At 62.9% G+C, this 25934-nt stretch overlaps 1 protein-coding gene across 12 annotated transcripts in view; it reads right to left on the bottom strand.

Annotated features, from left to right (window-relative positions):
- Nucleotides 1-4997: 4997 nt before the first annotated feature.
- TSNARE1 (t-SNARE domain containing 1) overlaps nt 4998-25934 on the bottom strand; it is a 103304-nt gene continuing 82367 nt past the window's right edge. For 4 of the 12 annotated variants that reach the window (XM_038555660.1, XM_038555658.1, XM_038555655.1 and 1 more), the window contains 4 exons: nt 24810-24971; nt 14799-14871; nt 13030-13506; nt 4998-6271 (listed from right to left, as the gene is read on the bottom strand). In XM_038555660.1, coding sequence (XP_038411588.1) covers nt 5673-6271; nt 13030-13506; nt 14799-14871; nt 24810-24971 — 1311 coding nt within the window. In that variant the 3' untranslated portion in view covers nt 4998-5672. Of the gene's footprint in view, nt 6272-7780; nt 8286-9717; nt 9801-13029; nt 13507-14798; nt 14872-24809; nt 24972-25934 lie in introns of those variants that run through there. The other 8 variants (XR_005368844.1, XR_005368846.1, XR_005368843.1 and 5 more) reach the window with 8 other exon arrangements.

Genomic DNA, 25934 nt, shown 5'->3' on the forward strand with positions numbered 1-25934 from the left:
TTCTCACTGAAGTGTTTTTCCTACTGTTGAATTTAGAGAACTCTTTACATGTACAGATACAAGATACAGATACAAAGAGAACTCTTTACATTGTACAGGATACAAGTCCTCTGTCAAATATGTGACTTGCAAATATTTGCTCTCTAGTGAGTAGCCTGTCTTTTGCACAGCGTACGTTTTAAATTTTGATGAAGGAGCCCTTGAGTTTTTACCATATATAATTCCTAACAGAAGCTAAAATTAATCCATATTTAACTTCCCTGCAAACAATATGAGATGAGAATATTCTAGCAACTTTTCTCAACTAATATATTATCCTCGTCTGGTTGTGGGGTCTAACAATTTAACCCCACAAAAGTTAGATGCCATTGTCATAACCATTACTTTATTAAAAAATAACTTTATTATTTCACACAGTCCTTAGTTGAGAGTTGCCTACGTATTCACTGATTTCTTGGCTCTCTGTCCTTGTGTTACAGATCTTCCCTCCAGCGTCACCTCCTCCATCCTTCAGATGTTCCACTAGGGGAAGCCTCTTGCCGGTGAGCCCGCCATGTTCCCACTGGCATGGAAGCACCTGCACTTGTCTTTGTCCTTGACGGGTGGTTTTGTTGGAAATGAGACTCTACGCCCATGGTTATTTTTGGAACACTTCGCAGATAAGGCCTCACCGGGCTCCCCTTTCCCCTGTGGTTGACGTGGGTCAAGATCCCCTCCGTGCCGACCGTGGTGCTCCACGGCGTCTCCACACGTGGCCGGCAGAGCAGTTGTCGCATTTCTGCTGTGCGGTGTCCCTGCGCCCCCTGCACCTGCCTGGCCTGCGCCAGACTCTGGCCTCCTGGGCCCCAGTGGGCCCCATTCCACCGTTCATCTCCACCGGCTCAGCCCGTGCTGCACTCTGGTGTCCCTCCAGTGTTTGCCACCTCCTCTGTGACCAGACGCCCCGATGCACGGCCGTCCACACTGCATTTTGTGTCTAAAAGTTAGAGGTGATCTTTTTCAGACCCACTTGGTCACTTTTGAGAATCTCTTCTTATTGTTCACTTTTTTGATTTCTTATTTTAAAATATTTCTCAGGACCTACGTACTTACAAGTCTAATTCCAGTAGCTGCAATCCCTCCGGGGCTGTGTCAGCCAGCTCGGCGCCTCAGTGAACCCAGGCTGGGCACCTGAGACAGCAGAAACGGGTTTCCTCCCGGCCCTGGCGGCTGCGAGTCTGGGACCCACACGTGGGTGGGCTACACCCCCGAGGCCCCCGTCCTGGCGGGTGGACGGCGTCCCCTCCCCGTGTCCTCACGTGGTCGTTCCCTGGTACGCGTCTGTGTCCCGCTCTCCCCTCCTTGCGAGGACATCGGCCGACTGGATGAGGGCCCCCGGGACCTCCTCTGCCCTAATCACCTCCACCAGGACCCGGCTCCAAGCACAGTCACCCTCGGGGGCCCGGGGGCGAGGACACAGAGTGTGGACCTGGGCACACAGTGGGGCCCACTAACAGGGCCTCCGTTGTTACCTCTGCACCTGCTCCTGCTTCCTCGGCTTTCTGCTCTGTGGTCCCGTCACATATGAGTGGTCTTGGACTGTGGGGTCACATGGGCCCCTCGTGCAGTGGGCAGCCCAAAGGCCCGACTGGCCCCTTCCCTGCACAAAGGGCCTTTGCATCTCTGGGATCTCAGATGAGCCCTGAACTGGCTTCTGAAACCAGCACTTTCCAGGAGGGCAGCAGGGGAGGTGATGGCGGATAGGGAACAAGACCAGGTCCTTGGCTTCTTTGCAAAGCAACAAAACATTTTAAACCGTGGGTTTATACGTTAATCTGGTCCGTACATAGCAGGAGGGCCGCAGGGACTGTCTAAGCCACCCTCCCAGAGCGGATCTGCCCAACTGCCCGCAGGTCCCGCGGCTCCTCCGGGGGATGCACGAGGCTCACTTGGTGCGGCAGCTCCAGGCAGGGACCGGGCATGAAGCTGCAGTCCTGAGACCGGGCTCCGGGCCTGCCCTGGACGTCACCCCTCGATGCACCCCAGACTCTCAGGCTTGCCATCTGTACCAGGGCTGCAGCAGCTCCAGTGAACACCATCCCCACCACTCGGGCCTCTGGAACATACCACCGAGGCCCTGCAGTCAAGCCACAGACTGTCACAGCAACATCCCCCTGGTGCCAACTGTCACCTTCTAGACGCCCCAAATCAGGACCATTTCCTCTCAGCCCCCTCGGGTCCTTCTGGAAGCCTCCGCTGGCATCTGTCACTGCAGCCTTCGCGGCTCACCTCCTCCGCAGGGCAGCTCCTTCCTTCTGTCGCCGCCCCGACTCCACCTCCCACGCAGGGTCCTCCGAGCCCTGTCCTGGCCCCTTCCCTCCACAGGGACGCCCGTGCTCCAGGGCACCCCCCCGCTGGGCCCACGGGCACCTGGTACGAGACCCCAGCCCTGACTTCACCACCCACCTGCTCCCTTGGGTTCAGAGTCTGCGCTGCCCGGGGACAGTGTCCGAGCAGGGCGGGCTCTGAGGCTGGCGGCCGGGGAGCTGCAGCCTCATCGCAGGGCAAGGGGCTGGCCGTCCTCCCGCTGCCTGTGCGCGCTCCCGAAGACCTTCCTCCCCAGGGCACTCTGGCTCTGGCTGGCTCCTGGCTAACCCTCCTAGAGGCTCTTCGGGCTACCCTAGCACATACCCAAGACCGGCAGCTTCCAGCCCAGGTGTGAGGAGGGCACCTCAGGACCACTGGGGCCCCTCCATGCAGGAGCGCCCCCGCCCTCAAGGCCAGCTGGGGCCTCCGTTCTCCCTGAGGCGTTGCCCGGCCTCCCCGTGCACCTGGCCCACGGCCTGCAGGCAGGCACCCGCTGTCCCATCACGCTCATCCGTGGCCCTGTCTGCAGCACAGGGTCCAGCCACAGAGGCTGAAGTGCGCATGAGGGCCATGGAGGCAGATGGACCTGGAGGCGTCACCTCTCAGGCCCCGACTCCTGAGTCCACAGTAGGGGTGAAGGCTGCTGGTCCCCAACCTCAGCCCAGATTCCCTGCCAGCCCCTCCCCCACCTGTTCTCCGGGCCTCACCGACATCTGCCAACATGCCTTCTTCAGCACAGCCTCCCCAGCCTCTGGGGGCACTGGGTCCTACCGTTGGGTCCCAGGCCAGCCAACGGAATGTGGTGCACGCAGAAGCATCCTCAAAGGGAGTGGACGTGCCTTCCTAATCCCTCCTCTTCATCCTGCTACTTGGAACGTGAGTGCCGTGGTAGGAGTCCTGCAGCCATCCTGGCGCGTGAGCACCGTGACGGAGTAGGGACCAGCAAGCCATGCGAGTCCGCAGGGACCGAAGAGCCACCTTGCTGTGCTGGATCACCAAGCTCAGATACCTTCCAAGTAAAAGTCACAATGCCTGTTTTCTCTAAAATGTGCCACCTGGGTGTTTTGTCAAATACAGCTAAATCTAGTTTTAACTTACACACAGAAACCATTACCCAGGGAGTATTTACTAGCTTAGCATTGTTTCCTACAGCAGACCACGAGCTCCGGAAGGAGAGGCTTCTGGTCTGCCTTGCTTACATATGCACCTTCCACACATAGTACGGGGCCAGGCCCAATGGGGTCTCAGAGAGGTATTATGGGAATAACTAGGGCGAGGGCCCAGGGTGTGACTGGGGTCAGGGCTCAGAGAGTGACCGGGGTCAGGGCTCAGAGTGTGTCCAGGGTCAGGATCCAGAGTGTGACCGGTGTCAGGGCCCAGAGAGTGACTGGGGTCAGGGCTCAGAGAGTGACCGGGGTCAGGGCCCAGGGTGTGACTGGGGTCAGGGCTCAGAGTGTGACCAGGGTCAGGATCCAGAGTGTGACCAGGATCAGGGCTCAGAGAGTGACCGCGGTCAGGGCCCAGGGTGTGACTGGGGTCAGGGCTCAGAGTGTGACCAGGGTCAGGATCCAGAGTGTGACCAGGATCAGGGCTCAGAGAGTGACTGCGGTCAGGGCCCAGGGTGTGACTGGGGTCAGGGCTCAGAGTGTGACCAGGGTCAGGATCCAGAGTGTGACCAGGATCAGGGCTCAGAGAGGGACCGGGGTCAGGGCCCAGGGTGTGACCGGGGTCAGGGCTCAGGGTGTGACCAGGGTCAGGGCTCAGAGTGTGACCGGGGCCAGAGCCCAGAGAGTAACTGGGGTCAGGGCCCAGGGTGTGACCAAGGTCAGGGCCCAGGGTGTGACCAGGGTCAGGGCTCAGTCTGAGACTGGAGAAGGCATCAGCCTGCAACAGGAGGAAGCAGTGTCTGTTGCAAGTAGGGAGGTAGATGTCAATCTGTAGTGCACATAGAGGACAGAAGGGTGCATCCCGTCCACGCGGCACGAAGGTTAGGGGAGGCTCAGAGAAGGCATGCAGGGATCCAAGGTTTGCCGCGTAGTAGGAAGGCTTCCCAGGGCGGGGCCATCTGCGTGAGGTTGCAGGGACAGCAAAAGGCACCACTTGCACCCACAGAGAGGAGGCTGGGAGGGCGCCCGGGTCACATCCCAGGGAGCCGCTGGATGACGGCTGAAGAGCCCAGGCTTTCTTCCGTAGACAAGGCTACCGGCATGCTGCCGGCCCACAGTGAAAATGGACAACCAGAGCAGGGTCCTGCCCGTGTGCCAGTAACACCAGTCCTGGCCCTCCCCAGGGCTGGGGCTTCCACAGGAGCCCTGGAACCAGCACACCGCCCAGCCCACACCAATACTTCACACTCTGGGAGGCTTCTAGCCACGACGGTCAGGAGGAGGTAAAGGGGAGGCGGGCAGAGGGCACGGGGCCCAGGACCAGCGAGGCCCTGCGGTGTGGGGACCCCTGCCCTCTCCTGTTGGCCCCACAGCCTCCCTGTGTGCGTGGGCCAGGGGTGTGCACCAGCTCCCTGAGGGACCCAGCAGGGGCACAGTGGGTAACGGATGGGGCCGATCTGGAAACCCAGCTAGCGCTCTGGGCTCCCCACCGGGGCTGAGCACAAGGGTGCAGCCCACCCGAGATCAGGACTGGGCTCCGTCTCATTTGTTGGTGAGCATCATCACTACCTTTACTGCCTTTTTCATTATTTTATGCTTATATAGGAAAAATACTTTTTTGCAGGAAAAATCAGTAGGTACAAAACAGCACCCCACCCCATACAGTACCCAGTAACACATACGCATATGCGTGTCTATCAAGCCACAGCTCTAACTGGGCAGAAAGGACTCCAGGCCTGCAGGACGTGGTTCCCTTGGCAGAATGAAGAAAAGTGCAGGACCCAGCCCGCAGAGTCCACACATCCAGGAGGAGAAGGCTTCCGGTGGGCACTCCGGGTCCCCGGGGGCCTTCGTGACACCCAGCTGAGCCACCCTTCCAGGTCTGGGGACGCTCTAGCGGCCCTGTGGCTGCAGGGAGGTGCCGGCCCTGTCCTCCAAGGGGCTCACTACAGCTGGTGAGCACGCAGGATGGCAGCAGGGGCTCCACTCGTGCCCCTCTGCCCCCTCCAGCCATGAGGTCCCTGAGCAGACCTCTGCCCAGGACCTGCAGATTGGCTCCGAGGCCTTTCCTGGCACATCGTTGAGCCCCAGGGACAACGTCATGAGTGTCCTTTGTCCTCACTGGTTCTGTCGAGGCTCTAGCCCTGCCCGGCTGTCCCTGGGCCCAGCTCTCAGAAGGGCTGGAGTCCCCACTGTGTGCGGCCTTCTGGGGGCCAGACCCTAGACCTCGTCCTCCACCTTGAGGATCATCCCTGAGAAGACCTCCAGGCCTGGGTGGGAGCCCTGGGGGCTGTCCTGGGAGCCTCTGGTGGACCCACGGGCCGCTCCGCCAGGCAGGGTGCCCTCCGGGGCCGTGGGCGAGGTTCCCTGTGCCGGGCAGGCCCCCACCAGCTTCTCGAGGGTCCGGTTGAGGGCCTCCACGCCGTCAGCCAGCCGCTGGCTCTGCTCTGCCAGCCTCTGCAGCAGCAGGTTCTGCTGAGCCATCAGTGCACTCTGCTGCTGGGACCAGTGGGAGAGCAGGGCACCCTGTCGCCGATGGGAGTCCAGCAGCCGCTGTTCAAACTCGGTGGCCTCCCCTGCGGGCCTCCCAGGGGGCGGGGCTGGTGCAGCGGAGGGCGGGGAGGGCCCAAGGGCCCCCGGGAACGCAGCCGCAGGTGGCGCTGAGGCTGGGGAGGCTGGGGAGGCCGGTGGGGAGGGTGAGGAGGTAGGTGCAGCGATAGTTCCTCGGAGGTCCAGGGGGTCGGGTTCAGGCAGGCTCGGCCCATCCAGGGTCCGCAGGGGTAGCCACAGGCAGCTGGGGGCCTCATCCTCCTCGTCCGCTGGTGGAGGGAGACAGGAAACGTCAGCCTCCAGCAGCCATGACCGGGGCAATACGTCAGAGGGAGGGAGAGGTGACGGAGGGGGGACCTCTGCACACGGAGCACTTAGGCCTCCCGGTCCCTTCTGAGGTGGGCAGCAGCACCCACTCGAGGGAGCAATTAGGACTCGCAGGGGGAGTCTTCCTCCAGTAACACTGAGGTCCAAACCTCAGCCCGGCAACTGCAAAGCCTCAGTGCCCAGCCCCCACGCTGCCATTTGTCTACACATCCACCTAGCTGGCTGTTGTCTATCCACCATCCCGTCTGCCCATCTGTTCACCTACACATACCACCCACTCACCTACTCGCCCTTCAGTTTCTTCATCATCCATCTTCTTCCTTCCTTTCATTCTTTCCTTATATTCATCTGTCCATCCACCCATCCACCATCCATCTACCCATGCCTCTATCCACCCATCCATCATCCATCTATCCATCCATCCACCCATCCATCTACTCATGCTTCTGTCCATCCATCCTCCATCCACCCACCCATTTACTCATACCTCTATCCACCCATCCATCCATCATCCATCCTCCACCCACCCACCCATTTACCCACACCTCTGTCCACCCATCTGTCTACCATCGATTCATCCACCCATCCATCATTGATCCTCCATTGACCCACCCATTTACCCATGGTTCTGTCCACCCATTCTCCATCCATCTATCCATCCATTTACTCATGCCTCTGTTCATCAATCCATCATCCAACTGCCCACCCATTTACTCATGCCTCTGTGCATCTCTCCATATGTCCATCATTCATCCTCACCCACCCATCCATCTACCCATAGCTTCATCCACCCACCCATCACCATCCCTCCCATCTCCAGCCACCCATCTATTTAACTACATATCTGTCCACTCACCCATCCACCCACCCACCCATCCATTTATCCACACCTCTGTCCATCTATCCATCCATCCACCATCCTCCATCCATCATCCTCCATCCACCCAGCCATTTACCTACACCTCTGTCTACCATCCATACTTCTGTCCACCCACCTAACCATCCATCCATCCATCCATCCACCCATCTATTTATTCATGCATCTCCATCTAGGCACCCATCCACTGATCTCTGGGTCCACTTCTCCAGCAAGTAGGTGTTTGAAAAATGAGAGAGTATACATGAAGCAGAGCTTCCCCAGAAAAAGCCCTGGACATGAAATTCTAGAGCTTAGGCTCCAAAGCCAGCTCTGCTTCCTGAGAGCTGTGCAGCTTTGGGAAACCCTTCTCTTCTCTGGACCTCCAATCCCCAATTCAGGCCATAGGGATGTCTAACCCTCCTCTTGTCAGGGTGCAGCAACCTTCCCAGGGAAAACCTGGACCTGAAATGTGGGGCTGTGCCATGTCCTGTCTTTCTGGACACTTCTCAACATGCCAGTGGAGATGAGTGGGACAACATTCCTATGTGGCAGCAACCCTGGGCTGTGCCTCCTGGGTCTGAGCCTCACTCACCTCACCTATGGCACAGAGGTTACTGCTTTGCAATGGAAATGGGGTAGTGACAGGATCACCCCAGATGGCAGGGTCCAATGAGCTCCCTGGGAATAGGACAGGGATGGGGGTCTGAGCCTGATGAGGTGTCCATGGACACAGGTGGCCATCCATGCCGCCTCCACCTCCTTCTGCTGCTCCTCCTCCTCACTGTCACATCTTCCTCCTGTGGTCCTGGCATCTGCTGATCCTTCTGCCCTGGTGGCCCCAGGTATTCATGGAGGAAGCTATCCTGCTGGCTTGTTGCTTCCCTCTCACGATGCAGCTGTCGAGGGCGCCTGATAGGCTCCGCCACTTGGAAGAGTTCCCATCAGAGAGAGGCCGGCCCTGAGCTTCGGGCATGTCTGCTTGCTTGTCATTTCCAACCTGTAGCTTCCACTCCGGGAGGCCTCGGAAGGACCAAGCCTGGTGGAGAGGTCCCAGGTGGAGGGCCTGGCTGCCCTTGGTGTGCTGCAAGGTGGCGGGGCTGTGAGCCCAGCAGTGAGCACCAAGTTGGCATCAGTCTGCCTCTCCTGGTGCAGCATTTACCAGGTCTCGTGTGCAGCTGACCCTCAGTCATCCCGCCTTCTCACTCTGGTGGCCGTGGATGGAGAAGAGGGGAAGCCAACAGAGCTCTGACTTCCCAGAGACCCCAGGGAATGAGGACATCGTCTACCCACCTTCTCCTGGAGCCCTCTGCCCTGCGGCCCCCCACGGTCCCCACACAGTGGTCATACTGCAGCCTATGAGCTCGCCTGTGTGGCTCCTCCTTCGGCCTCTGCACACGCTGTCCTTTCCTCCAGGATGACTACCTGGCCTCCAGGATGGAGCATGCGCTCTCCCAGGAAATCTTCCTGCCCCACTGGCCAGGGCCCTCTGCTCACTGGACTGGACCGTCCATCCCACCGTACCCCTGAGATGCCCACTCGTGGGGTGATGAGCTCTACAGTGTCCGTCTCTGCCCATCAGAGCCCAGCATGGAGCAGAGGGCCAGTGAGTGAGTGAGGAGTGAGTGGATGGCTGCCCACCCCCCACCCAGCCAGACCAAGACCTAAGCCTGCCTGGCCTGATGGGCTGCTCACACGGTGGCAGCATGGCAGCCTGGAGGCCCAGCCATCAGACCCCAGGCAGCTCTAGGCTGCATCCGCAAGCAAATAAAGGCCTGATATTTGCTCTCCCTCTGAGCCAGCCAACTGTCCCAAGCCAAGTTCTGATGGCTCCAGGTAGGGAGGGCCCATCCCAGCCTCCAGCCCAGGGCCAGGCCAGAGGCAGACCCGAGCCACACAGGGGCCTAGGCAGCTGGTGCAGGTGCAGGATGGTCAAGAGGAGGGTCAGAGGAAGGTGACAGACACTGCCAGACCCAGCTGCCCTTCTGGGAAGAAGGGAGAGGCCACAGAGCCTTCAGGACGGGCAGCTTGGCAAGTGAGCTCCTGAGTAACCATGGCTGTGCCCAGCGCCCATAGCAGGGAGATTCCCCAAGTGGGTCCTGCTCATGCTCTGGACCTCCAGCTCCCATGAGGCCAGCTGGACAAAGGCCCTGGCCGCCCACCACCAAATGTTGGGCTTCCTTGCCCTTCTTTGCTAGAATCTGATCTGAGCATGGGAGTTTAGGTAATACTGATGCAATGAGAATGGACACTCAGGCATATGTGTATCAGGGGTGGGCTGGGAGAAGGTATATTTGCTGGGAACTGAGTAAGGAAGCCAATAACCAGAATTAGACAACCGGCAGCGGTGCACAGCATCCTAGGTGCAGAGCCCATCGTCCTAACTCTCCCCTCCCCCACACCAGTCCACCTGGGCTCAGAGAAGGTCCTGTGGGGACGCCCCTCCCAAGTATAGGGCAGGGCCTGGGCTCCCAGGGAGACGGGACCGAGGGGGCCGCGGGCCAGCCGCGCTGTCCCCTCTTACTGACTTACTTGGTGCCGGCTGGCTCCAGCCAGGAGCTCGCTGGCCGCCTCTGTGTGCGAGGACGCAGCCTCAAGGCTGGCTTCAATACTCTCTGCAAATCAAGACAATAGAAGGAATTACAGAGTGGAGACCCTGAGGACACCCCAAGGACGAGCCCCAGGGAGCCCAGGCGCAGAGGCCTGAGGGGTTGGATGGCCGCTGCCCCCTTGGTGGTCATAGGCCCCACACTGGCTTCACTGGAGGCCAGGTGAGGAATCCAGCCTCCCGAGAGGCAGAAGCTGCAGGGCTCGGGCACTGGGCCACCGGGCTGCTGTGGGCACTGGCCACCAGAGCCGTCAGGAGGTGCCCCGGGCGGCAGGGGCAGCCCAGTCAGGAGAAGGCAGAAGCCAGCCAGACAGAGGCCTGCCCTCTCTGGGTCAGTGAACAAAGGTGCAGGGGGTTGGGGGGCACGCGCTGGCCCGAGGCCTCTGGACAGCGACTGACCGGTTCCGACTTCAATGTGGGGCTTCGGGCACGGGGCTTGTGGGGTGTCAATGAGGCCCTGGCAAGTCACACCAGCGGCACACCTGAGCCGCCCTCACGGGGCTCAGAGCAGCCCCAGGAGACCAGAGAATTCCACTCAGCCACGCGGCAGTAAAAGGGCAGCATCATGAAAACACGCACCAAATTCACAACCAGACCTAGGAACACAAGGCCAGGCTGCAGGGACACCCAGAGCGATGGTTTAGGACTGTGACATTAGCGCACAGAGGGACCTGGGTTTGAACCCAGATGAAGGACGTGTCTACACTGTTTTCTCTTCCACCACCAGGGATCCTGGTAGCGACAGAGGGAGGCATGTGACCCCAGCGAGAGGCGCTCTGTCTGCAGACCAGCTGCTCTCACTGCGGCTGCTGCAAACGCAGAGCCCCTCCTTCAAGGAAAAGGGGACCAGACTCCAAACTCACAAATTCTGGTTAGGACTCCAGAGGCAGAAGCAGTTGGATTCACATCCTGCATCCCCCCTGGAGCACCACAACCCGGGCACCCCTGGTGAGCCGGCAGCCCGAAAGGCCGGGGCCGAGAAGGTCTGGAGGAAGCAGGCACCGCCGCCCGGTGGGTGGCCCCGGGGCTTGTCTTCACTGTGGTTTCCTCTCCGCACCGGAGCCCAGCCCCTCCTGGAGCGGCCCCGCTGGAAGGAGAGGCGCAGGGCTCGCCCCCCAGCAGCCCCCCGGGCCCCTAGTCAGGCGCCGGAGCCATTGTGCAGCCCCGGGCCGTGGGCAGCAGCACCCCTGTCCTGCCCCCATTGAGGAAAGACGGGCACACAGGACAAAGCAGCTGCCCCCACGCACTGGGAGACGGCGGGGCCCGGGCGCAGGGCTGGGGGCCACGCTCTTGGCCGGGCCTTCCTCGGCCCGGCAACTAGCCAGAGCCTGGGCTGCTCTCAGCTCCTCAAAGCACCGACCACAGGCCCTGGGGTCGCCGTGAGCCCAGCTCCGAGGCAACGCTCACCCCCATGCACGGCCTGGAGCCGCATGTGACGCCACAGCCAAAGCCCCCCCTCAGACGCGGTTCCACCCTGGGGCCACGGTGCAGAGAGGGTCCCCCCCCCCAGCCAGCTCCCTCCTCCTGAGCCCCCAGGGCTGCCAAGTGGGCACGCGGCAACCCGGCGCTTCATCTTGAAGATGCCAGGTCAGTCGGGGGCAGATCTTGGGTGCCCTCGGCTCACCCCCAGTCCCCACGTGGGGGCTGCTCAGCGGGAGCTGCCCTGCAGGACCTCGGCTGGGAGACTCCAGGCCCAGCCTCTGGCGGCCGCACAGAACCACCTTCAGCACCCGCCCCAAGCGTTCAGAGAGCGGGGCAGGGAGGATGCACCCCAACGCACAACCCCCACAGAGGCCCCCACGACTCTGGCTAGCCTCACCCCTGCGGCCGTGACCCTAGCCAAGCCCCTGGCCAGCACTGCCCAGACTGGGGAACCGGTAGGTCCCGCAGGAATAGTCTCAGGCCACCCCCCCTTGTCTCAGCCCTGCCACGGAGGTGCGGCCCCAGGCCACTCCCTCTCACTGCGTCACTGGGTGACAATCCACTGGCCCAGGAGGGACGCCCCCAGGAGGAGCCCAGGGCACGAAGGGACCAGGCAGTTGGCTGCCCTGATGGAGGTGAGCCCGGGGGCACTGCAGGGTCTAGGGAAGGGGGCGCCCGGCCCAGCAGGGCATAAGCAGGTTCCTGCCCTGCTCCAGGGCTGGCGACTCGTGGAGTGGGCCTAGGCACACAGTGCCACCCACTGCCAGCCCCCGCAGGTGTGCACACCCTACCCTGCAGCACCCCAAAACCAGGCCTTGCTCTGCCTGCAGGACAGTGTGGCCTCCCCTGGGCTGGCAGGCCGGCCCTGACCCAGGCATCTCCCAGGCCCGTGACCCAGGCCAGCCCCCAGGGAAGGGCAGCGCCTGTGTGCATCTCCCACCCAGCACACTAGAAGCTAGAAGCTCCGCCGTAGCCATCTGCCGGGGCATCTGAGGTCCCTGACTGGCCCTCAGGTCTGAGTCCTGTTGTCCACTCTGCAGCCTTCAGGAGGGGGCTGGTCCCGCTCCGGGCTTCGTCCCCACGGTGCTTCCAGCAGCTCCCCGGGAAGCCGAGAGTCCATCTTTGCAGAGTCAAGGGGGCGCAGCCACTTCGTGCAGATTGACCAGGATGTTCAGAGGCGTCTTGAGGAGGAGGGGCGGCGGGAGGAGGCACGGAGGGAGGTGGCACCAGGAGTCCAAGCCAGCACCACCCTGAGGCTGGAGGTGGCTGTGTGTGGCAGAGAGACCCCACCAAGCACCCTAAGCCTTCCTCACCAGGCACAGAAACTTCCAGCAAAAGAGGACCCTGTCAGTGGACGCATGAGCTCAGGGGGGGGGGGTCAGCGTGCCCTGGGAAGCTGAGAGCCACTGGAGGCCGCCTGGTCTGGGGGAGAAGAGCCCCCAAGATGATGAGAGCACAGGAAGGGGTCAGGGTGGTCCCCTCCCCCACATGGGGTTGGCGACAGGGAGGGGAGCCGGCCCCTCATCTTCTGCTCCCCGAGCCTCTGGAGGCCCTTGGCCGTGCTGTGTCAGGGTGAGGGCACCCCCAGAAGGGCTCCCAGCTTGGGGTCAGGACGAGGCTGAGCCTGAGCCCCCGCTCCCCTGCTCCCCGGGGCAGCAGGGCCCTCCGACCCCCGGCTCCTTCCCCATCTAGAAGCAGAGAGGCACCACGTGGTGGCGGTCATCCCCACCAGCCCCCTGCCCTCCCCGAGGGTCCTGCTCCTTGGGGCCGTTCCCTGAACCCTGGCACGGGGCAGGCCTGGGGGGCCCACTTACTTGGCAGGGGCTCGGCGGCCCGGCCCTCGCCTAGGGGTGCTGGGGCTGAGAAGGTCTCGGCCACCATGCGCTCCACAGGGGTAAGGACGAGGCCGGGGGCCCGTGGGCGCTCCGCCAGTTTCTTGCGCACGGCCCCACGCAGGTCCCGCCACTTGTGCTTGAGGTCACCCAGGTCCCTCCGGCAGTAGCCCAGCGCGTTCACCGCCTGCAGGATCTTGTTCCACACGCGGTGCTTCCGGGAGGGCGTGCCCCGCAGCGCCCCGAACAGCAGCGGGTAGTGGCGTGTCACCCTCTGCACCAGCACCTCCGTCTCCTGGGGGCTGAAGTTGGGCTTGCGCGTCTTGGTGCGGCAGTGGGGGCCTGGCCGCGGGGGCGCACAGCCCAGCCCGGGCAGCAGGGCCGCCACGGCTGGCTCTGGGCTGGAGCTCGGCCGGCACGGGGCCTTGCTGCTGCTGGACCCTGGAAAGGCACCGGAGGCTGAGGGAGCAAGCAGAGGCCAGCTGACGGGCCGGGGAGCAGAGCACCGCCAGGCTCGTGGCCTCCACTGTCCCTGCAGAGGGGCACACGGGCCCCCGCCCCTCATCTGTCACGGCAGGATCACCCACGTTAGCACGCGGTGGGGTCCCGAGGTCTCCGCTGCTTCTCTCCTGGTGCCCCAGGGTCCCCAGGCCCTGATCCCACGGCCACGAGTCAGCCCTCGCCTGTCCCTCTCCCCCTCCCCTGGAGATGGCCCCTCCCGATCAGTCTGTCACTGGGACGGAGCAACCGTCTGGGTGATGTCTGCAGTGGACAGAACACTTGCACACCCGCCCGGAGACAGCGGCCAGAGGTGGGAGTGGCTGCGGCAGCCATGCTGAGGCTGACGACAGGGGTACGGGGTGGGAGGCTGTGGATCCCAGGCGGGGCCTGCGGCGAGCAACGCGAGAGCCTGTTGGGGCAGCCACCGAGCACAGCCCTGCATGCAGCCCAGGTTCTGGAAAGAGCACAGGTCAGCCTGCTGGACAGCAGCCGCAGGGGGCAGCGCTCCCTCCCGCCCAGGCCCCCATCTCCTGGGGGTGCAGCACAGCCAGGGGGACGGCCGGGCTGCCCTGTGGGGAGCAGGACACATAGACCTCAGAACCCTGGCTGGGAGCTGACGGTGCTGCCAGCGGCTCTGGGTGCCAGGAGTCAGTCCCACGCTTCTGGGCCCACCCGCTCAGGGCTCCCAGGTACTCGGGCCAGTAGCAGGGAGAACCACATGGCCATCTCGCGGGGAGAGGCCAGGCTGGACGGGGCTGAGGTCCTCATGTGGAAGGAACACTCACGTGGAGGGGACACGGGCCCGCCCCTGGCACTGCCTTGTCCCTACCACACCCGTTTCCTGAGAAGTGGCCGGCTCCAAGGTGGCTCTGGGCTCCACATCTGCAGCACTCTCTGCTGGGGAATCTGCTCAACCCCCAGCCTCAACCCCCTCCCAACCCCACCCCCACCCAGGACAGCCTGTCCTCACCCTGGGGAGTCCTTGAGTGGGAGGAAGACCCAGGGGGAAGCATGGAGGCCCAGACTCTTCAATGAGCAGAATGGGCGGGCCACCCTCCTGCATGAGCCTCCCCAACCACAGCCTTGCCTGAGGAGCTGAGGAGACCTGGGGACACGAGGAGGGAGGGCAACACATGCTCAGACCTCAAACCCCCTGGGTGTCATTCACCTGGGAGGCAGCCCTGCCCACACCTGGGGGAAAGGGCAAGTGTCTGTGGGCAGGTGGTTTAGAGGGCAGCACAGGTACCCACCGATGGCATCGCCTTGCTCTGACACCATGGAGGCCAAGTCCTTGATGATCTGGTTTACATCCAACAAGTCACTCTGTGGAAACAAGAGGATGGCCATTAGGTGCAGAGGTCAAGGGCACAGCCCTCAGGGAGTGCTAAATGAAAGCTAAGATCCAGCAACAGCCCTGGGTCACCCCCCAAGTCAGAGACACGGCTCGATCTGAATACTCTTTCCTGACCCTGAGGCTAAACCACAAGCTCTCTGGGCTGGAAGATCCCTCACTGGATACAGAGGACCCAGGGTCGGGCCCTGGAGGGCTGCAGGCAATGCTGCCCACAGTGTCTGCACCCGTCAGTCCTACAGACACCTTGTTCCCCGTCCTTGCTTTGTCGCCCTTGACTGAAGGATGGTACCTTTCTCTCTCTGTACACCCAGCACTTGGCACCAGCCAGCATGCAGGTGCTGCTCAATAAATCCTGAAGGAGCGGGATGGATGAGTGGGTGGACAGATGGACAGATGGATGGTGGATAGTGGATGGGTGGATGGATGAAAAGATGAATGGTGGATGGATGGATGGGTGGGTGGATGGATAGATGAGTAAATGCATGGATAGATGGATGGTGCGTGGATAGATAAATAGGTGGATACTAGATTAATGGATGATGGATCGATGGATAGTGGATGGGTAGATGGATGAATAGATAGTAGATGGGTGGATGGATTGATGGATGGATGGGTAGGTGCATGGACAGACGGATGGTGGATGGATGGATGGACAGGTGGACGAAGAGATGGGTGGATGGATACTAGATTAATGGATGGTGGATGGATGGATGGGCAAGTGGATAGATGGGTGGATGCATGGAGAGTGAGATGCAAGTGGATAGATGGGTGAATTGATGGATGAGTGGATAGATGGTGAACAGATGGATAAGGAATGAATGGATGGGTAGGTGGAGGGATAGACTGTGGATGGATGGATGGTGCGTGGAGAGTAGTCCCACTGCCGTGGAAAGACTGAGCGGCTTCATGAAGCTAGTGAACAGGGTAAGGAGTAGAGATTTGGACCAAGGGGATCTAGGGTGCCCACTTAAGCAAGTCTAGCATCTTCCATGCTGTCCAACTTTCTTAACTCCATTGGCCAGCAAAGTAGCAGTGATGCTCCTGAGGGACGCGGCCACAACATTCACACGCCACACACGGCCATCATGCTTGTCAGCACCCGAGTCCAGGTCACGACACCCATCTACAGGAAAGGTTGTGGACACTCCAGGGCGTCTGTGAGCTCCAGGGCCTCTGGCAGAAGGAGGGCTGGGACTGGCACCTATGTCCGCTGCCCCTAAGGCCACCCCTTCCCCAAATGCCACCCTGCGAGGGACAGCTCCTCCACTGGCCAGCCAGGTAACCCTGGACAAGACCGTTCACCTCGGGCCAGATTTCCTCACCCATCACGTGAGCAAAACCAAAGCTTCCCCTGGGAGCCTGGCACACGGCCAGGGTTGAGCCCAAGTCAGGGAAGCTTCCTTCAGGCCAGTGCGAGGGGTGGGGGAGGCAGGGAGTGTGAACCCCGCCCTGGCCCACCCGCTCTGCAGCTCGTTCTGGAACCTGGACCGATTTCAACAAGGGTCATTTCCCTCACTGCACAGTATTACAGGGAAATTCATTTTCTTTTTAGGAGTGTTCTGGGAAATGAAGCAATTAGCATGATCTTAAACCTACGTGTTCTATCAATTGCAATTCAATTACGGCCTTAACCACGGCGCAGGGCAGACGGCCACTCTGCACAAACAGGGCCCGGGGCTGGGCAGGTGGCGGCCAGCACGGAGCCCGTGGGTCTCGGCCCTGGAGGACTGCAGCCCAGGGGTGGGTGCGGGGTGGCCCAGGGCCTGGGCCCATTTCTGGAATCCCTGTCACCACAACCCTCCCGGAGTGAAGCCACCGGCCAGGGAGGCCAGGCCTAGGCTCCCGCCTAAAGGTCACACGGTAAAGGCTGCAGGCTCAGCAGGGCCTGGGTCAGACCGCCTCACCACCCAGATTTCCAAGCTCCGCCCCGACCTTGGCAGCGGCCGGGCACAGGCCAGCCACACCCAACCCCGACCTTGGTCACCCAGGCCTCTCTCACATGAGGCGCGTCTGGGGTCAGCGCACCTGGCCCTGGTGCCCTTGGACTCAGGGACTCTTAGGAGCCTTTCTAAGGTAACTTGGTCTCCCTGTATTGTGTGTGAGCACACCTGCTGGTACCCCCACTTTGCAGACAGGGCAGACAGGGAAACCGAGTCACTGAGAGAGTAAGACTCTCCCAAGGGCAGGGGTGTGGTTCAGCGGCGAGCGCTGGATCTCTTCCCTCGGGCAGGGGCAGCAGGGGCCCGGCTGGTGTGGTGCTGCCCACAGGGACACAGCCTCAGTGAAGGACAGGGCGGGGAGAGGCGCTGCTGAGCAGGGGTCCCGGTACCCCCAGCTGCCTGCCGGGGTGGAGGCGCCCACCGTACACACCGCGGGTGTGCTGGCTCTTCCCCGTCTGCAAGGCACTGACCCCCATAACCTGGGACAGCCAGGACGGAACACGGTGTCCCCAGGCCGGCTCACGTTCCGGACTTCGGGGGAGGCCTCCTGAGAGATGCTGCGGTCAAGGCAGTTTTCCAACTCGCTGCAAACATATGAGCCGTTGCTGCCAGCCGGCTTCACAAAGTCTCTGCCACAGGGTTTCTGTGGCGAGCTGTCCCCAGGACGCTGCCAGGAGCCGTCCCTGGCTCAGCCAGGTCCCTGCCATCGCCCACACACTGTGACACCTGCCAGGCCCCCACCTGGGGCTCTGCCTGGGGCGGAGCGGGGGTGGAAGGCTTCCTGTCCACCCCGGCTGGCCCAGCAGACAGGCAACCTGGAACAGGGATAGCCTGGCCCGCCAGGCAGGCGCAGACATGCACAGCCGGGCACCTGTGCTCCAACTCTGGAGCCCCCGGTGCGCAGAGGACGGGGAGCTGACGCGGGTGACCCACCCTGGGCCGAGCCCCCGGGGCCCTGCACCACAGGGCTGCACACCAGGGGGCTTCCCCCTCCCGGCCTCTTGGCCGTCCAGTCTCCTGGCACAGACACACTTCTTTACACCAGGCCTCCCTCTTCTCACAACGCCCAACACTCAGACCCTGCCTCCGAGCAGGGACTCCGGCTGATGCCGCAGGAGCAAGGCCAGGCCGGCCCTCGTCCCCAGCAGACGGTCCCGAGCCCCTGCTTCATCCCTAGACCCATGACCCTCTCGGTCAGCGACCCATAAACGTCATTCGTCTTGAACAGAAGCTCGGGCAGGGCTCCTGGACACAGGGACACAAACAACCTGGCCCCCCTCTGGTATTCTGGAAAGTGCTTTCTGCAGAGAACCCCTCCTCCATGTGACTGAGACCCTCTCCCCAGCAGGGATGGACTCAAGGACACCCCACTGTTCATCCAGGAAAAGGCCAGACACAGCCCCGCATTGCACTCTGTGCCTCGAACGAGGCGAGCTGACGTCCGGTCCAAGGCCTGGCAACCAACGTTGGGCTCGGCTTCTCCCTCCCCAGGCCTGGACACCCCCTGACCCAGAGAGCCCTCACCCACCCCTCTGCCCTATACACAGGGACGGGCCCCTGCTTCCCCAGCTCCCGCACATCCCACAGTCCCAGCATTCTCCTCTTGGCAAGGCATCCTCTATTGTGACAATCTTTGTGGATAAAGGCTCTCCTTGCTCAAAAAACATAACTGAGCCATGCTGGGGAGGAATGAAGGATGAGAGGCAGTCCCAGGGTACCCGTGTGCTTCAGTCGGCCCCTCCAGGGGGGAGGGCTGAGAGGACAGGGACGCCTCAGGGGGACACACGTGGGGCCCCCCCCTCAGGAGGGAAACAGGACAGAGGACTATGGGGAGGGGCTGCTGAGCCCTTCCAGACCCCAGGCAGCAGCCTCCTGGAAGTCCACGGACAAGCCGCGAGGCCGTGCTCCTGGGACGGGTCTTCTCCACCCAGCTGTGCCTGGGGTTTGCGCCTCCTGCATGACGGCTCCCAGGTGCCGGGACTTCCTGGGGGCGAGGGGTTTGCGTCTCTCTCATCCCAGCATCCAGGCCGTCTGCAGAATGGATGGGGCAGCGACAGTAGGCAGGCTCTGGGGACGGAGCTGCCCATCCGCCCAGACAGGGCCCCAGCGCGGGGGAGGCGTGGGCGGGCAGCCTCCTTCACGCAAACGGGAACCACTGGTGTGGGCAATGGCCCTCCAGTCACTGTGCTGGGCACCTGGGCACCCGGGCCTCGGCCCCTAGAGGAGGACGCCAAGGGCACACGAGGCCCAGCTCCCGGGCACGCCTGGGGGGGTACGCTGGAGATGCGGGTTCCCCCAGGAGCCTGGGTGCAAGCCCCGTTCAGCCAGAAGCCTGGTCCTCACCAGGGCGGGGGGCTCGGAGCCAGGCTGGTCACAAGCCTGAGGGAGGGTGGGCCCGCCCAGAAGCCCCCGCAGCCGCCCCAGGACGGCACCCCCGGGGAGGGAGGGCAGCGGCACCAGCTGCGGCGCGTGAGGGCGGCAGGCGCCGGGAGCCTCGCGCCAGGCGTGGGCCCCAGAAAGCGGGAGAGTGGGCGACAGAGAGAAACTCAAAACACCTCAACTTAGTAAATGTTTAAATCATGCAATTATTTTCCTGATTGCTTCTAAAACTAGAGCTCATTAAAAGCTCTCACGGAATCTTCTTTCTCTCCTTCTACTGGCACCGCAGACTAACAGCCCTGCACGGGACACGGTAAAACCGCGATGCGTGTGCATGTGCGCTCGCGTGCACCTGTGTGCCCCCCTCACTCCTAGGAACAGAAAGAAATAAAACACCGCCGCACTTTTTCTATTACACAATCTCTTCTTATAATTAGGATCTTGGCAATCATCCACCTATAAACACGACTGTTCCAGTTAACGGAACGCCAAATTTCACTCATCTAGTCACATATTTTAGTCATCTGCTACGTCAACGCCCCGCGCCCCAGGTCTGGCTGCGCAGGGCCGACCTCAGGGAAGGTAGCTGGGCCTTGGGGTCCGCCAGCCGGGAGGCCCCCCTGTCCCCCCACCCAGCCCCAGCCTCGCCCCTCCTGGGCCTGCCAGGCCGCCATGGCAACAGAGCAGCTAATGTGCTGGGTCAGGTGATACAGCGCTCCACCAGGGAGGGGAGCAGGGCGCGCAGCCCTCGAGGTGAGATCGGGTGAGGGGGGCCGGGCAGGGGAGCCCAGTGCAGACTCGGCAGTCGGGCCTGGTGGGTGGCCCGGGCCGGGAGTGGGTACACGACCTGGGCTCCAGCTCAGTCGGCCAGACGGGGGCCTGCTACCTGCTGGCAATGCCTAGGGGCGCCTGCCTGTCTCATTCAACCTCCCCGGCCCCTGGGAGGCGAGGTGCTGCCCTACCCCCAGACAGGAAGAGCCAGGCTCAACCAGGATTAAGTAAGTGGCTGTAGGTGAGGCAAGGTGGGGCCTATAGGGGCAAGGCAGAGTGGGGCTGCAGGGGTGAGGCAGAGCAGGGCCACAGGGTGAGATAGAGCAGGGCAGCATGGGCAGGCGGAGCAGGGCCGCAGGAGTGAGGCAGAGCAGGGCCGCAGGGGTGAGGCAGAGCGGGGTGGCACGGGCAGGCGGAGCAGGGCCGTAGGGGTAAGGTAGACCAGGGCTGCAGGGGTGAGACAAGCAGGGCCGCAGAGGCTGCCTCCTTCCTTTCACACCCGCTCTGGACGCCACACTCCGGTGGCCGCCTGCACCCTTCCCGTCTGGGAGAGGCCGAGGGAGAGGCAGGGATGGGGGTGGCACCGCGAGCACAGCCCCGCTCCTCCGTCCTGCAGCCTGGGCCCGGTCCCTGCCACACGAGCCGCATGGCCGGGCCAAGTGACGCGGCTTCTCCAAGCCTCCGCATCGGCTCTGATAAAACTGGAGCACAGGAGCGCTCACTGTCGCAGGCTTCTGTGAGGGCTGATGATGCATATAAATAAAGGCGACACAGCCCTCTTATTAAGTCACAGATCCGCTAGGAGCCCCAACACGCCAAACTTATTCATCCCTCCACCCACCAGCCATCCATCCACCGGCCCCCGCGCGGACACCACGCACGTCCCTCCCTGCACCCCCAGGCATCCAGTCTTCCGTCCACCCCCCTCCGTCTCCCACCACCCATCCTTCACCCTTCCACTAGTCCGTTTGTTTGTTCGATGAAGAGCTGTCGAGTGCCCAGCGAGTGTCGCATGTCGTCTGTGGTGCCAGGAACCTGCGGGGACTAGGACAGGCAAGCATCCTGCCTCCACGGGGCTTCGCTCTCGTGAAGAGAAAAACCGACAACGTGGTCCATCACTCAACATGTCACATGTAACACACAGGCGGCTGGAATGTCTGATGGGCCCACTGAGTCACGACCCGAAGGTCAAGAGGAGTCCTGAAGTCGCTCGAGTGTCTGGAGGAACAGGTTCTAGGCAGGCACGTGCCAGGGCAGCTGGCGGGAAGGGACCGGGGGAGGGTGTACGGCCCGCGAAATGGCACCGGGGGGCTGGGAGCCACCCCAACACACCTGCCACGCTACTCCCAACAAGGACCCTGGCGCCTCTGCCAAGGGAGGCGGGGCAGGCCTCCGCAGCCGCTTAACCAGCAGGGCCGAGGGGAGGCCGCGTGACCTCCAAGGCTAGGTCACAGAAGCACCGTGGACCCTCCACGCAGAGAAGCTGGACAGGAAAGTCCTGCCCGGAGACAGGGCTGGGGGTGTGCCCTGCCCCCCACCCCCGCCTGCTCTGGCTCTGCCCAGGTGAGGCCCCTGCCAGGTGGTTCACCGCAGCACACTGGCACGGGCCGGCTGACAAAGGTCCTTCCTGTTCCCTCAGCCTCAGAGCTTGGTGTCCTTGCCCCGTCTTACAGACACACCGAAGCTTCCAGAAGGAACCCCTTGGCGCTCCCGTGGCCGGGCAGTGACCCCACCAGGCTTCCCCCTCCCCTCTGCGACCAAGAGCCACCCGAGGCCAGCCACCCCTCCCCTCAAGGGGTCAAGGAAGCCTCCGCTACACCCACAGTGGCCTCTCCAGCCTCCACCTCCTGCCCCCACCACCCTCCAGGCGCCAGCCTGCCCACCGCCACAGCGAGGCTGCTCTTCCTGCCTGACCGGCGGCTCTGGTAGTGACAGGCCACACGACCACAGGTGGTCTTGGCCACAGCTATGAGGACAACGGACAAGCCACCTTCCTGAGATAGCCCAGTCCCCCGGGAAAAGAAGTGAGGGGCCTCTTCGCCTGCAGCCCGGGCGGCCAGGAGCTAGCTTGGAGGAAGGGGCTGTGCCCCAAAACCCCCTCCACGCCCCGTCGCAGGGACCCATCCACCGACCCCGATCCTGCACGTACTGCATGTACGCTGCTCACCTTGGCCCAGCACAGCCCCCCGAGGCCCCCGGCCCGGGAGCCACCAGCTCAGGCCACATGGGCCCCAGAGTGTGGCCACCCCCCTCAGGAAGGGGTGACCGCATCCTGCCTGTGTGTGTGTGCCCGGGCTGGCATGGCTCCCTCTGCAGGTCCCGCTGCAGGGCTGTCCAGAGCCCCCAGGCCGAGTACGGCCATCCCCCGGGCAGTAAGCAGCTACCCAACAGCCAGGCACAGCTCTCCACACTGGGTGTCCCCAGAGCTCCACCCGCACACAGGTGTTCCCCGCCCCCAACTCTAGTCTCCTCACGGAAACAAGACAAAGAGACCCTTGGGCTCCACACTATGCCACCGGCCCAACCTGCAGGCTATGTGGGGGAGCGAGTGGGGCGGGGGTGTCTCAGGCTGGCTGGACAGCGTGGCCCTGCATTCCAAGGCTCCACACACCCGGGGGCCTGATGGGAGGGGCTGGTACCCCCACGGAGGGCCTGGGACTGCCCCACACCACGCTGCTAGTACCTGGTGATGGGATGGAGGAGCCGGGCTGGGAAGGTCCAGGCCCAGGAGGCCAGGGGTCAGGGATCAGGGCAGAGCACAGCTGAGTCCAGGCCCCAGGGCAGCTGTGCTAAGGCCTGTGTGTAAGAGCCCTGGCTTGCAGAGCAGAGCGGGGAGGAGCAGGGCTGAGGGGGGCTGAATCGGGCTGAGCAGGGGGGAGTGGGGTGGGGCTGAGCTGGGTGGAGTGGAGCAGGGCTGAAGGGTGGGGAATAAGTGGGGCAGGGTGCTGCAAGGTTGAGTGAGACCAGACAGCACTGAGCGGGATGGAGCAGGGCTGACCGGGGTGAAGCTGGGCTGAGCAGAGGGGCACGGTGAGGGGGGCAGGGTGAGCCGGGGGGGGCAGGGCACCCGGACCCCAGGACCAGGCAGCCCTGCAGGAGCCGCGGAAGCAGCAGAGCCAGACAGAAGCAAGGGGTGAGGGGCTCCGGGCCCCCATCCCAGCCCTGGACGGCCACACTGCTAGGGAGAGGGCCCAGGGCCGGGCCAGCAGCCAGAGAGCCGCCTGGACAGGGCGCCCAGGGGCAGCAGCTGAAGGCCCTGGTGGCCATGGGCAACTGCCCACATGGGGACCGTGGAAGCCAGGGGAGGATGAGAGGCTGCCTGTGGGTCCTCCCCCGGGCAGCAGAGGGCAGCGCAGATGGGGTGCAGGACCCAGGTCTCTGTCTCTGGGGACAACAGCCACTGTGGCCAGCTGCACAGGTTCATTCAACACGTCATCCGTCAGGCAAGCCACAGAGGGCCCTGGGCGTCAGGCCTGACGGTCGGTCAGGCAGTAACAGGCCGGCCCCCAGGGCCGGGGGAGGGGGCCTGGAATTGGGAGGGACAACGGGGAGAGAGGCGGTGGGGGGCACATCCATGTCACCCTCGTGCCACACAGAGGGACACAAGCTCCCAGCTGCTCCCCGTGAGGCTGGCCATGGCAGTCCCCCTGCTGACCCTGGGCTCTGAGGGCTGCAGACGGGACTGGCTGGATCTGGGGGGGGGGTCCCACACTACCCCAGGTCCTGGGGGGCCTAGAGCCCCGGGCTCCTCCATCCTGGCTGATGGGGCAATCACCCCGGTAAAGCCCACCCTCTGCCCAGGCCCCACTCACACAAGGGGCTCCCCTGAACCCCGTCCTGGGGGCCGCCGTGATCCACACAGTGGGGTCTCCCCAGGGCCCGGCCAGCAGGATGCTGAGGTGCCACCTGAGCTCAGCCTACAGCTCCACCCTCTGGGGGCCTCCTGCTCAGGGGCTCCTGGCCTCGCCCAGGGTCAGCCCTCACTCCGCCCACGTCCTCACGGCCCTGGGGCCAGCACTGGGTGGGTGGCATCAGCTCCCTGGCACCTTCCTCGAGCGTGGCACCCACTCCCGCCCGCCTGGCCTCCCAATCTCTGCCCCTTCTCCACAGCATCCACAGACTGTGCCAGGGGTCTCCCCAGCCCTTCCTACAGGGACCTCAGTTCTTGAGCCAAAGAGAGAGGAGCAGCCCCCCCCTCCTGCCTCCTGGGACCCTGGCACCCCGCGTCCTCAGGGGCGACCATGCGCTACCCCTTCCTCAGCGGCTGTGGGAAGCCGGTCTTGCCGAGCCAACGGGGAGGGCCGCAGATGCGCGTTCCCAGCACAGTGAGCAGCCCGTGTCGCACGCTGCCTCCTGCCAGGAGGAACAGGAAGGTGTGAAGAGGGGGCTTCTTGGAGGCAGTGGGCAAGGTGGGGTGGGGGCCTCAGAGGTAAGGGGTTGAACCCCGCCTCCCTGGGCGGGGGTGGGGGCATCCACCTCTTTTCAGGGTGGGACAACAAACACAGCACAAGGTCCTGAGCTGGTGACTCACTTTACCAACTTGCCCGGGTTCCTGTTTTTCTACAAGAAGCTGTTTTCTGACATGTGTCCAGAAACTCACCCCTGGAAGCAGCTCCAACTTCCAGGGGCAGATGAGGAGACCCAGGGGGAAGAATGCACCCACGGCCACTCGCAGGGGCTCAGGGGGCTCGGGCCCCACTGTTGGCAGAGCCGCATCCCCCGTGTTCTCAGTGCATTTCCAGCACGCAGGGACGAGGGCCACTGGCACAGTCACACACACAATCACACCCCCCACACCGGCCAGGCCAGGTCCTCACCTCAATCTGCAGGATGGCCTCCTCACGCAGCCGAATGGCCTCCAGGTCCTCCTCGGTGATCTCCGGGAGCAGCGCCTGCTCCTGGCCCTGCCACATGCCGTCACCCCCATTAAAGATCTTCTCATCATCAGGCAGCTCAGCAAAAGGGCCCCGGGGACTCTGCTGGCAACAGAGAGAGCAGTTAGCCCCGGTGCGCCCTGCTGCCACCCGGCCCAGGGCACAGCTTCTCCCCCGGCTCACGGCAGGCAGCTCCCTGTCGAGGCCTCAGGGGCCTCCAGGGCTCTGCATGCCCCCCACTCAGAGCTCTCGGGAGGGGTGTGGACCTACAGTCCAGGTTCTGCAGCCCTGACGGGGGGCCGCGACCACAGGGCCATTGCCCTGCTGCAGGGGGCGGGGGATATGCTCGCAGGCCTGCTGCAGGGATCAGGGTCAGGTCAGGCGGATGCCCCGTGCCCACCCCAGGCCATCCCAGGCCGGGCTTTGGGGCACACTCGGTAGGCCCCCCCACAGCCCTGCTGGAGGACGGCTCCTCGTGTTCCCTGCCCTTGCCAACACCCGAGAAACACCCCTTCACGCATGGACACAAATGCAGCTTCTCACAGGGGCTGTGAGCCCAAGAGCCCGTTCAGGTCACAGCCGGGGTCTAGCTGCCAGGCAGGGGAGTGAGGTGGAGGCCTGGCCTCCCACACGGCAGGGCACAGTCACCACCTGGGACTGCGTGTCCTGCACACGCCTTCGCTGAGACCGGGCCCCAGGGAAGAGGAGCCAGAGGGCTTTACGTCACTCCATTCTGTACTGATTGCTTTAATTTACCAAATCCTGGAATTCAATAAAATGAGGCTTTTCCCTTCACTTAACTATTTGCTTTCTGATAGGACACTGAGTACAGGAGAGGCAATGTCCTCCCCTGGGAGTCAGGTGTCAGGTCCTGAGAGAGAGCAGGGATGCCTGTGGGGCTCTGTCTCAACTCCGGATACCCCACAGCTGAAGGGGTGCAGGAAGTGGGAACGGGCCCCACTCCAGAGCGGTGGCTTCATGCAGAAAATGTGCCACAGCAAAGATGACCATGTGCCCGCCTCAACCCCTGACCCCATCAGAAAGCCAGGCAAAGGCTCACACGCACCC

Source organism: Canis lupus, chromosome 13, assembly GCF_011100685.1.
Source record: "Canis lupus familiaris isolate Mischka breed German Shepherd chromosome 13, alternate assembly UU_Cfam_GSD_1.0, whole genome shotgun sequence".
Lineage (NCBI taxonomy): Eukaryota > Metazoa > Chordata > Mammalia > Carnivora > Canidae > Canis > Canis lupus.